The sequence below is a fragment of the Rhinatrema bivittatum genome, chromosome 14 (assembly GCF_901001135.1).
Source record: "Rhinatrema bivittatum chromosome 14, aRhiBiv1.1, whole genome shotgun sequence".
NCBI classification, from domain to species: Eukaryota; Metazoa; Chordata; class Amphibia; order Gymnophiona; family Rhinatrematidae; genus Rhinatrema; species Rhinatrema bivittatum.
Genome location: NC_042628.1, coordinates 45,244,422 through 45,257,666, shown reverse-complemented (window position 1 = coordinate 45,257,666; position 13,245 = coordinate 45,244,422). Strand labels below are relative to the sequence as shown.

Genomic DNA, 13,245 nt, shown 5'->3' with positions numbered 1-13,245 from the left:
TGTATGATCGTCCCTATGTTTTATGAGGTCTATAAATGCATGTCAGCATTATATTGTACCAGCTTTGAAAGAACAGTAATGAGGAAGATTAGCAGTTGTGAGCTAAGCGAGATAAAGTTTCACAGGGCTCGCACACTCTGTTAGATGAGACCACAGGGGATGGCAGTAGAGGAGAAAAATTGTGACCGTGCATTCTGCTACAGTATAAAAAGTGACACTCCAGGGACCCGCCATCAAAACGTTGGCTTTCAAGCAAGAGATCATGTCACATGACTTTCTTTAGCAATATTATGGTAAATTATTTAGAAACTCTCATTTGGAACAAACACGGGCAAGACCCAGCAGGCAATCAGAAATCAGGTGATACTCTCAGGCACTGCTACGGTAGCAGTGAGACCGCTGTTGCATAGCGACCAATGAGAGAGAGCAATTACCATATTGTGGTAGTGACTGTGAGCCACTGTCATCCAGTGGCAGTGAGAGAGAGCCATCATTCACCACACAATAACAGTAAGCATGAGCTGCTGTCATCCAGTGGCCGTGACAAAGAGCTACTGTTGCAGTACAACAGGTACTAAGGGCCACTGTACCAGTCCAATGACAGTTACTGCTAATCGGAGCTTCACTGAACAGCGGTATCCCGATTAGTGAGTTCTATATACAGTCTGAAGCCCAAAAGCTTCTTTATTCATTGATTTTAGAAGACTTTTAAAGGTTCTGTGATCTGATTGTTTGAAGTTCTATTTTTGTTGAATTTGCTTTGTACTTAATGAACCAGGCAGCTTCCTGATTGGCTGAAATGTTGTTACTCTTCTCATTTAATAAGTCAGTTATCTTACAGTCTGAGAGACTGAAATATATTTGTATTAACAAAAGATATAGTAAATGCTCTAAAAGTAGTATATCCAATTTAATGCTAAAATAGGAAAGGAAAGCCTGGGATATGATTGATGAATTGACAGTAATATAATATGAGAATAAATGCAGACTTTTTCACAATATAGAGTGAATTAAATTCATGCATGTGTCCACAAGCAAGCACTACATCACTGACTACATGAACATTCTGAATATTGTCTGGAACTATTTAGATTCTCTGAGGTAAAGAGCAGAAGCAGACTGATAACTGATAATGTTGTAATCATTTAGAACTGCAAGCTTCTGCTCCCAATGGTATGGAAGATGTTGCCAGCTTTGTGGAGTGCCAAGTCTCAGATGGAGACCAAAGCGTGAGTGAAAAACAAGGGATACTCTATGCTGATCCCGTGCACACAGAGAACATTCTTCTGCAGTACACAGACAGCAATGAGCAGGAGATGCCTGGGAAGAAGACACTGCCATCACATGACCATGGTTCCATGACAGGTGGTGATATACATCCCCCCACTGATGACTCAAACAATGAGAGCCAAGAGAACGACAATGATAGCAATACTGAGGATATTTCCATCCTGGTTTCAGATCACATACCTCTCAATAAAGTAAGTACTGAAGAGGGTGTGAAGCAGGAAGGGCAGAGTTTGGAGGAGGAAGATGGAAAAAAGGTAGATGAGCCAGTGGAGGGAAATCCTCCTTTGGTGTTGAGACAGGAACAGGAAGAATTCAACCAGAATCAAACTGAAAGCAAACAAGAGGTGAGCTGTCTGGATTCAAGTATTGCAGTTCATCTTGCTGAGGTTGTGAATGGAGAACACCAAGACCACGAACCTCCATCAACTAAAAATAGTGGTGCAGAAGAAGGCTGTGAAGACAAACATGGACTATCTTGGCCTTGTTCCAATTTAGTTAATGAAGATATGGATATAAAGGAGGGAAGTAATGTTAATCAAGAAGCACAAGATTCTGAATCGCAAGGGATAGGGCTGTTTCAAGAGGACATTACTCAGAATAGTGACTCTGCTCTGGGAAAGACACAGTCTCTTGAAGAAAATGACATTGAGAATGGCAAAGATGAAGACGCCAACATTCAAGAGCAGATAATGTCATATGATCAAGGCAAAGAAGTTGATATGTCTGAGGAAACCAGTGAAGTACTGAAATATCACCTGAAAGATGGGGAGATTGATGCTGAAGAGGAAGGGTCTGATTCAGGTGAAGAAAATAGCATTGTTGAGGATGAGATCCCAACTGAGGACCAGCAAACAGGAAAGAGCAGGAAAAAGATACCCTCAGAGCCATTGGGAGAAATGGAAGAAAAACCTGAGACTTTAATGGAAGAAGCTCTTGAGGATCTTTTAGAAGAAGATGAAAGTGGTCAAGCAGGAACAGAGCATACAGAAAATGGTTTTAAAGAAAAGTCAGAATCTGAAGCACTTTTAGAAGATGGCAGTCAAAAAGAATCTTCGGATGAAGAGCAAGGACCTGAGGCATATTTAGAAAGAGAAGATTCTAGTCAAAAACTATCAAAACCCGCAGAGGAGGCAACAGATGATACTGTCACAGGGGAATCATTAGAGTCCACTAGTGAAGTGCAAGAACATGGCCAAGATGCAGACAAAGAAATCGATGAAGAACCCAAGTCCGATTCTGCACGCAATGAAAATGCATCTCTGGATGCCACAGAGCAGGATAACAAGGACTCTGATAAAGACAACCCCACAGTGGCAGAAAACCATGCTGTAAACAGAGAATTAGGAACAGAAAGAGGCAGCTTACAAGATAGCCATGATCCCACTGCTGTTGTGATGCTTGAAGCCAGGCAAATAGGTCTGAATTATTCTGTTAGCTGTGCTTGTGTCCATGCAAGTAGAGATGCAGCCTAGACTTGAGATGGCCTTGAATTTTAGTAGTAAAAAGGAAAGGTTTTATGCATGTTCCTTTCCTAATGATTTCTGGTGCATGTGTTTTCAACTGTTATACTAATAGTGAGCCCTTCCTCTTCCAGAGGGCCATATGGATAAAAGTAGTACACAGATAGATCAGTAACAGTAAATTCATGAACACATTTGTCCTTTTAATCTTTTGGTTCTTGGAAACAGACGTATAGGACATAAATCTAGCAGTCATATTTGACCTGCAGAACACTGTGATACCTTCTGTTAGGCAACCAGAAAAATTATCAAAAATGTGATTTATTGTAAGCTTTCAAGACCACATAGATCATATCTCAAGAAAAGACCTTTGAGGTCATAAAAGCTCATGTGGCTAATTCTTATCTTGGTCCAATAAATGGCAGCACAGCTTTCAAAGAATCCAGTTGGGAACAGCGAGCAGTTCCTTGCAGAGAGAGAACCAGGCAGGAAGTGGGCATACACTCACAGATTTGAAGGAAGAGAAGATGCTTTTTCCAAAAGTTCAGTTCTAGAACAAAATCTGTCCGATCCCTGTGCTTTATATGCACACCTAGTGGTACAAATGACATGGATGATCATCTCAAGGGACAATCTCACCCCCTCTATCGTTGAGACAGGGGTATTTGAAAACACAAAGGGGCATAATCTGCTTGACTCCCTCCCACCCAAGTGGCTCCCTGTTTTTCCACCTGAATGTGACATACAGAACTAGCATATTAGAAAGTGAATTAAATTATAGGGCTGATTTTAGGGAATTATAAATGTTTGGGCATTATAGACTCTATATCGGATAGTAAGCGCTATTATTTTTATACTCCTATGCCTTAGTCCATACATTTTTATTTCAAAACTATATTCCTTAGAAAAAACCCTTTTCACTGTTTATTGGCAAAGCATTTTGTATTATTTTTTCTCCTAACAATGACCTGTTCCGAACACACTATCATGCCTGCCTCTGGGAACATAAAAACCAGGTGGAAGTAACTGCAAAATATCAAAAAATTATGATGTGATTTTTTTTTGTTTTGCTGCTTCCATATTCATCAGGAGTGAAATTTTCACTGTGGTCAAATGACCATCTCTAATGAATCGAATCCACTTTTTAAAAGCTGCAGCGCAAAGAAGAATTACATTAAATTCCATCCTTGCTAATCCAACCTCTTGTTGAGTGGTGCTTTCTGAAGTTCTCAACTTAGTTTTTCAGCGCTCGGCATCCCAAGCCTGGTAAATGTTCAAATGATGAGACTTTAAAGTTTTGTGGCTCGGAAATCTTGTGTACAGTGTTTGATGGAGAAATTAATTTCTTGATATTCTGTCCCTGATTTTCACATTGCCTGAGAATCTGCCCAGAGCTGGTGCTAGGATCACCGGTGCCCTGTGCAAAAACTGAAATTGGTGGTCTCTTCTCTCTAATGAAGAATGCCAACTTCACTTGTGCCACCACCTCTTCAGGGATCTCTCCGACACGCAGCCCCCGATCCCTACCCCATCTTCCAGTGACAAATTTAGGCTTTGCACCCACCCTGTCCTAAAAGGTCAGATGACAACAATGACGTCTGGAGTCTGTACCGATTGGAACAGAACCCAATATAAACCCTGCACTTTAATTTCAGTAGGCATATCATGTGTCCACAAACGCCAACAATAGATGCAGAACCGAACTAGGAGGCTCCGACTTCAATTCAGTATACAAAAATATATTCATATTTTAGTGTCACCTCATTAACAGCAGCGCAAACTGCTTCTACTAAGAGGCACTCTGTGATGCAGAACAAAATACTGCCAAAAAGTCACTCTGAACCTATATGTCGAACCTGCTATAATAGCACTAATTTCCAGAATTCACTCAAACAGCAAGAACCCTTTGTATGAAAAACCAGCAGCACAAATAACACCAGGCCTTATAGATACTGGGAAAACAGAACAAGCAGTATCGTTACAGAAGCTACCCACTAGCAGAATATCTCACAGGGTAATGTGTCGCTCAGAACACAGACAGACCCCCCAATAAATACAGAACAAGGGACCACAATTTAGAATAACAACATGGAAACCCTGAGAAAGCAGACTCTGCCTGCAGTGCAATACTGGAGGAGAAATATACATTTCCTCCTGTACTGTGCACAATACAAGATGCCAAAGGTGACATAGTCCAGTCGCTAGCCTGAAAATACAATGCTTTATTTCTACCTTTGTTGTCTGTAATATTTTATTTTTTAAATCACATTGGTAATCATTTTATTTTCTTTTTCATTTGTCTGTTTTGTAATTTTCGGGGTCTTTTGTACATTTTCCCATTTCTCCTGTCTTCAGTTCCTTTCTTATATTGCTGTCTCGCATTGTTCTTTTCATTTTCTTGTAATGTTTCTCAGTTCCTCTCTTTCTGCGTCTCTATCCATTCAGAGCTAGATTTCATGCTTCAGTCTCCCCTTCTCTGCCCTCCTTCACTGGGTTGCTGTCAGGTCCCCAGGTTCTTCCCTCAACAGCTGTCTCCATTCTTGCTCTGTCAAACACTCCCTTATCCCTAAATCTCCCTCTTCCTCCCCTTCCTCCTTAACTTCCGCCGTTCCCTTTGCCTCGTCCTCACCTTCCAACCCCACGTTCGTCTTCCCTCCCCCCAACCTGATGTGTAGATGGCAGAAGAGCGATGTTGGGGATCCTGGGCACTTCTTCCTCCTCTTCTAATGTGGTTGAAACACCTGATCTGTAAACTGAATGGTGGGGAGTGAGAGAAGCTGGCAAGCAGGAAAAGGAGGTTAGTAGTGTTGGGCTGCCAGATCCACAGAGAGGGGGGTAGGGGGGAGCAACACATCAGCCTTCCTTCAGCCCTATGGGCCACCACAAAGTCTGCCTGTAGCAGCACTTTGACTCTCCCCAAAAGCCAGGCCTGCCTTTAATGTTCTGCTCGCTTGTGATTGGTGGGGGGGTCCCCACTCCAAGATCTTATGATCCCATAAGGTTTCCCATGAATATAGGGGGCATCCCCCCCCCCCCCCCAGATCTCATAATCCCCAATGGCTCCCGTAGCAAAGATTTCATGAAGGGTGAGGGTTAGTGCAGGCAGCACAGTGGCTTTACCTCCCTGACCTCAGAGAGGAGCAGCTCTGGCCTTGCAGGCGTTACATCAGTGACCATATAGGAAAGGAGGTGATGGCCTGATAATGTTACACCCCATCTCCTCTCAGTAGTGCGCTTGGGGCATGGGACTGAAACAGTGCTGCCAGAGGTGGGGCCAGGGGTGGCTCAAGACAATCTGCTGCCTGAGGGGAAAAACGGGGAAAAAACCCCGCCCCCTCCCCCCCCCCCAAGGCACGACGCAGGTCAAATTACCAGGAGAGCTGGGGGGAGGGGAGATGGATCCCCCTTAGAGTCCTGCCCTTTTGGTGATTTGAAATGCTGGAGAAGAGGGGAGGCAGGCATCAGGAGTGCGGTTTGAAATCTCAAGGAAGTGGTAACCTTGTCCCACTCTGAGGAGCTCTACCACCTGCCTCCCACCCTTCCCCAATATTTGACCCGTGGTGTGTGTGTGTGTGTGTATGTGTATGTGTGTGTGTGTGTGTGTGTGTGTGTGTATGTATGTGTATGAAGCCTTCTCTCCAGGCTGGTGCAAGGGTATTTTCCATCTAGGCAAATTTTATAGCCTTGCACTTAGTCCCCTCCTCCCTCAAGCCCTCCCACACACAATTACAAATTAGGCATATAACATATGTTACATGAAATCTAGTCTTTTGAGGTAAAAACATTACTTACATCAGGTATATTTACATGCACTATTGTGGTGTCAACCAGAACGTTCTACAAATAAGCAAGACACTTGCAACACATATGGTATTAGGCCCATTATAAAGTGTGAGTATGGCCCTCAGAAAGCCATAAGTAAACTGAATTACAAATTATAATATAGTAAACTTTCCATACCAAATCAGCACTCAAGCAGTATCAACCCTACCCATTAAAAGCAACACTGCAAATATTACATGGGTACTAAAACACCAATACACTTCCTATTAGGAAAACAGAACAAGCCAGGCTGCCATACACAGAAACTACATACTAGCAGAATACCTCACCATGGTCGCACATGCAGAACACAGCCACATACTCACCAAATATAGAATAAAGAGACCATAAATAGAAATGACCAGACATAAACTGAACTGGAAACTGCAAGAAGCCAGACTCCGTATGCAGCGCAACAATGGAAAAACAGAATCATCACCATTTCTCATAAAGCAAATACAATCAAGAAATATAAAACATCATTGTATTAAAAATATACTAAGAAAATTAATATTTCAAATCAGCTAACAAATAGAACATTCAATAAGCTCACCTAAAAATTGTTAAAACATTCCCCAAAAAATAAACAAAATATTTAAAAACAGCAGACACATCAAACAACCAATAATTAAAACTTATAAGGATAACATAAATGCCTCACTCTCCATATCTATGAACTTTTGATTTCCAGTCACTCAGATTGTCGTGGGAAGAGGGGAGCTGCACACAAACTTTGTCCTCGCTTTCATTAACACACACACACAAGCTTGCTCACACTCTCTCTCATGCTCACACACACATTCTCTCCCCCTTTGGAATGCACAAGCTGTAGCAACCTCCACCTATAGCCCGTGCAGTCAATAGGACTTGGGCAGAGGCTGCTCCTGCTTTCTTCTGGCCACATGGGCCAACACTGCTCCTGCTCCTTCTGCCTGCAGTGATTGTGTAACTTTTCTTCCCACCCACGTGGGCCTATGTGACAACTTCCTATGTTGGGCTCACGTGGGTGGGAAGAACAGGAGAGCTGAAATTGTCACAGTCCTGCCCCCACTGTGTCATCCCCAAAACTGTGGCACTCTAGGCAGTGACCTACTTCTACTGCCCTGCACACTCTTTCACAAATCATCTTGCTCCTCCCCTATCTCCCTCTCACTCACTCACTCACCCCTACCCCCTTTTCCCTCTCACTCACTCACTGCCTCCTTCCCTCTCTCACTCATCCCCCTCCCTTCTCACCTCACTCCTTCCCTCTTAAGCAATTCCCTTCCTTCTCTCTATCCCCTCCCCTTTTACTCATTCAGCTCAGCTCCCCTTCCCTTCCCTCCCCTCTCACCTAGAAGGGGACGTGAGAGGTTGTCCCTTCCCTTCGCTGCCTGTGCATCGCCTCTCCTCCTCCCCGTGTCCTAACTGCCCGCAGGAGGGTGGGAATCCTGCGGGCAGTCATCTTTGGCGCTGCATGGCTCTACTTCGGCCCAGGAGCAGGTTATCAACAGTGTGTCATTGCTAGCATGGGCCCTTTTTCCTTGCCTGTGGAGGGAGAACCCCGTGGGCATGTCAATCAAAACCGTGCCACCGCCTCCCTGCTTCCTTCTTCCTGCCTGCAAGTGGTGGGGACCCCGTGGACTGGACACATCATTAAAAGTGGCCACCGGTGGCTGCAGTCCCTTTCTTCTTACCTGCGGCGGGTGGGAACCCAGTGAGCCGGTCATCAAATTGAGGCCGCTACTGTTTTTTGTTTTTTTTTTTTCTTCCTGCCCACGGAGGATGGGACCCCACGGGTTAGTCATCAAATTGATGCCACTAGTGGTTTTTTTTCCTGCACATGGCGGATGGGGCCCCTTCAGACTTGTTGGCAGAGCTGAGCCTAAAGGCACGGTGAAGCGGCCGCAGACAGAGAGCTTTGAAGGACACTTTTTACCGCCTCAAACCTCTGCTGCCTGAGGCGACCTCCTCACTCTGACTCATGATAGAACCACCCATGGGTGGGGCTATCACACTGAAGCAGGGTCCTTCAAAGAGCAGGGCATGCCAAAACATGTAGTCAGCGTGGTTGTCCTAATCGCTCCCTCGTAAGGATGTCTCTGAGGGAAGTGAGGGCTGTATCCGCAGTTGAATTGTGAAGGATTAGTGGCGCCCCATAGTGAATGATGCCCTGTGCAACCGCACAAATCACATACCCCAAAAGCCAGCCCTGGGCAGGCACAATAGGTCCTTAAGAAAGCCAGGGTTGGGTCATTTGTTTAGATAAGTATTTTGCTTTCTTTTTTCTCCTATCAGCGGTAAATAGAGGTTTTCTTTTTAAAAAAGTAAAGCTCTTGAAATGACATGCATGGACTAAGCTGGCATACGATTTCAGGAGTATTAGCGCTTGCTTTCAAATAATTTCTAGTACGACTTTATATGTCGCCTAATTACTTTTACAATTCTTCTTTCGTGCTTAGCAGTAAAACTTAATGATTACAGGTCTCGCTTTTTATTTTGTTGTAATAGCACCATGGATACCCTTTTGCTTCTTGCCCTCTGGATACAGAATTAACAGAATATTCTAGTTTCTCCTTAACATGACCCTGTAACACAAAACGCATTGTTTTATCCTGTGTTTGGGTGTGTGGAAAAATTAATCCCATGCTCGTTTCCTATCTGTCTTGTCTTGGGAACATTCTGCAAGAATACTGACCTTTTACTACAGTGTGGAATTTATTTTTAACACCTTGTAACGTTTCATCGTTGTTACAGAGAAGCTGAAACCGAATCTGCCTCATGCTAAGCTGGTAGCCTAGATGAGATATCCAGCACCCACCCGGCACAGCTCCTATTTTAGTCTGTAGGAAAGGAGCAGGACTGGCTCTGGGATGGACTTTTCACAAGGAAAGCCCAGTCTGGGGCAGTGATTCACTCCCCTGAAAAGAACTGAAAACATTTAGAGGGTGACTTTCAAACTGTGCGCAGAAGTGTAAAGCCTACAGGTGTATGTTTTACCCACAGATTTTACTCCAGTTTTCAAAGGGAAAAAAAAAATTCCCCTTGGAAATGGAGTTGGTTAAAGCCCGTGCACAGACATGTATCTGTTATTTGTCCGGGTACGGTTTTCCTCGGAAATTTAAACATGTATTTTATAAATTCAAAAAGTACGTGCGTCAGTTCTAACTCCGCCCCAGGAACGCTTACCCTATCTGCACGTAAATTCTAATCCCGCCCAGACCCTGCCCCAGGAATGCTTACCCTATCTGTGGGTAAAGGTATGTGCGTACTGGCACTAAATGGGTACTTTTGCCCGCAGATAGGGCAGGCAATTTTCAAAGGTCCCTTTTTCGGTGGGTAAAGCACTTTAAAGACCTTAAACAACAATGTTGTAATGTTTTTTTCCCAGTGCAAGAAAATCCTGCGGAGATTCCAAACCAGCTGAGAACCATGGGTCAGCCGCCTCCCTCTGTAATTCTCAGCATCACTTCAAACTATGAGCTAGATGAGAAGGGAGAGGTCTGTGTTACGGTTAGGTCACATGGTGGACCCTTGGACCGGCCTAATGGAGTGAGATGAAAGGCCGGGAGGCGGAGTCAGGCTCGTGAGGTCCCTGACCGCTGGGACTTAGGCAATCCGCTGAGGAGAGAAGAAGGCTTCACCCTGGAAGCCTGCGGACCCCCCGAGAGGAGCTCGTGAGGTCCCAGGCCACTGGGACTTTAGGAGATCTGATGAGGAGAGACAAAGGCTTCACCCTGGAAGCCAGCGGACCCCCCGAGAGGAGCTCGTGAGGTCCCGGGCCACTGGGGCTTAGGAGATCCGAAAGCGAAGACAAAGACGGTCCTAGGTCGGGACAAGAGACAGGCACGAGAGCGGTGACCAGCGGAAGTCAGGAACCGGAGAGGCAAACCGAAGATCAGGAGCTGAAGGTCCGAGCAGGAGCTGAAGATCTGAGCAGGAAAACCAGGAACCAACCAGGAGCCGAGATCCGAGCAGGAAAACTAGGAACCAACCAGGAGCTGAGATCCAGGCACTGCAGCAAGGGAACCCTGTTGCAAGGCAGAGAGCAGACGCTGCCTTAAATGCAGGCCGGCATCTGACGTCATTTTGGTGGCGGTCCGCGGTCTGGCGAGAAAAGCCCTTTAAATTGGGCTTCCCCACGCGCGTGCCCCAGAGGGGAGGGGCCCGTTCCGGAGCTCGGCGGCGTCTCCCTCGTGGAGACGCCGCTGCGCCAAGGCCCGAATAGGCCCGGCCAGCTGTGCTTCACACCGCGGTCCCTCCGAGCACGCCACCAGAGCCAAGACGACTCGAAAGCAGCGCCCTGCTGTGGAAGGTAAGGACCCGGTCGCCAGCTGAGCGACCGGGACCGCAACACTAAGAGCATAATCATTGACACATCCATGTCATTTTGTCAGCAAAAGCAAAACATTCCTACAAGCTATATAATTATATTCACCATGATTCTGGATCAAGGGGGAGACATCATGTTCTCAAAGTATTTGATGTCTTAATTCTTAGGGTTTCCATTACTGCATCTGCTTATCCCAGTTCTACCTTAGCAGTTCTCAAAACAAGAGAGCAATACAATTCATATCTCGTTAATATTGGCCTTCTCTAGGCTTCTCCTCTTTCCTGTAGCTCTCGCTTTCCTTCTAGGCCCAGCTAGTTATTCCCCTTACCCAGGGAAATCGACCAGGATTCTCTGCTGCTATAGGGTTTAAGGTGGACTGGACCAGATCTCTGAAGCCAGTCCTTTCAGGTTTTCTGAGATGTTCTCCTATATACCTCTTCACATACTCTCCCCATCAGCTCAAACTTGTCAGGTTGAGCGCTTGCTCTTACTAGGAGTATACTCCTGAGAAATCAGGCATTCCTATTTTCCCTCCCCATCCATTCTGGAGATCCAGTCAAGGGTTTGAAGGATGCCTTCTGTCCCTCCTTTATCAGAATAAGTTCCAGGTACTTGGAATGCCCTACCTTCCTTTGGCAGCTTTGCTGTCGTTTTTTAGGTGTCTTGGAACCCTTACCATCTACTTCTGGGCTTCCCCAAGGTGAGATTTCTGGAAATGGGTCTTCTTTGCAACTGAACCCAGCATTAAAGTGGATCCATATGGTATCAAACTGGGGATAATCACGCCCCAGAGCAACTATGTAGAGGAGCTTGGGAAGCTCCCACCTCTATACTGGCTTGCTCTTCCATAGTCGTTGGTACCACCTGTCAGGTGATTTTCATGTACATAACCAAGTATCACCTTCTTTTTATAGTTGACATGGTCTCTGAGCTAACTCTTCCTAATTTGTTTATTAGGCGTTTTATATACTGTCATTCCAAAAGAAGATCACAATGGTTTACAGTATTAGCATTCATATTCATGATCAATGGTCGACAGTCATATGCTTTGTGTTAACATTCACTCTTCTAATTTGACACCAAATGCATTGCTACATCCTGAATCTACCAGAACTTGCATAGGACAGTCATCAAGCTCCACTGGGATCACAAAGTTACTAATTCCCAAACAAGGAATATCAATGTAGTTACCACTGAGGTATCATTAACTTGTACTCTCACTCTTAATCCTTGAGCTAAGGGCACTCTGACACCATGCTGTTTCTCACCACAATGGAGCACAACTGCAGGATTTGTTCCACTTTAATATAAGTGAACCCTTCATAAGAAATCCTATTCTTTTCTTTCATTTAAGGGCAAAAGTCCTCCTCATCCCTATTCCTTGCACAGAGTGAGCAAAGCAAACTGTTCAGCTTGGAGAAGAGACAGCTGAGGGGGGATATGATAGAGGTCTTTAAGATCATGAGAGGTCTTGAATGAGTAGATGTGACTCGGTTATTTACACTTTCGAATAATAGAAGGACTAGGGGGCATTCCATGAAGTTAGCAAGTAACACATTTAAGACTAATCAGAGAAAATTCTTTTTCATTCAACGCACAATAAAGCTCTGGAATTTGTTGCCAGAGGATGTGGTTAGTGCAGTTAGTGTAGCTGGGTTCAAAAAAGGTTTGGATAAGTTCTTGGAGGAGAAGTCCACTAACGGCTATTAATCAATTTTACTTAGGGAATAGCCACTGCTATTAATTGCATCAGTAGCATGGGATCTTCTTAGTGTTTGGGTAATTGCCAGGTTCTTGTGGCCTGGTTTTGGCCTCTGTTGGAAACAGGATGCTGGGCCTGATGGACCCTTGGTCTGACCCAGCATGGCAATTTCTTATGTTCTTATATCTGTAGCCTTGCTGCTTGATTTGTGCAGGCAATTTAGGGCTTTCTTTTCTCCTCCAACTACACGGTCATCCCTGCTTTGAAGGGCATCCCTTGTCAGTGTGCGTTTTAGCCTCTACTGCTGGCTGAATTACCAGGTTGACATCCATGGCCTTACTTCCTTGGTACCAGCAATCTCTGGCCAAATGACCTCTCCTTCCACAGTTGAAATAAACTGGGGAGTCTGGTTGTGACCTAAGTACAGAGCTAGAACTGTCCTTCTCCGAGGTCCATTGCTGGGGTCCTGTACTCACTGCCGAAACAGGGAGCTTGTACGGGTTGTCTTTCAAACTTCCACACCAATTGAGACTGGTGAAAGATATCCACCACTTTTAAGGCTTTCTCCAGGATGAGCCCTGAGTAACAACAATCCCAGTTCCACATGGACCAGTCCAGCCCATCCAGGAAATGCTCCAGGAGGAGCTGATTGGCTACTT

General features: G+C 45.0%; 1 protein-coding gene across 2 annotated transcripts in view; it reads left to right on the top strand.

The window, feature by feature from the left end:
• Window positions 1-1,488: 1,488 nt before the first annotated feature.
• Window positions 1,489-13,245, top strand: part of SRL (sarcalumenin) — an 87,615-nt gene continuing 75,858 nt past the window's right edge. For both annotated transcript variants that reach the window (XM_029576236.1, XM_029576235.1), the window contains exon 1: window positions 1,489-2,706. In XM_029576236.1, coding sequence (XP_029432096.1) covers window positions 1,797-2,706 — 910 coding nt within the window. In that variant the 5' untranslated portion in view covers window positions 1,489-1,796. The remainder of the gene's footprint in view (window positions 2,707-13,245) is intronic.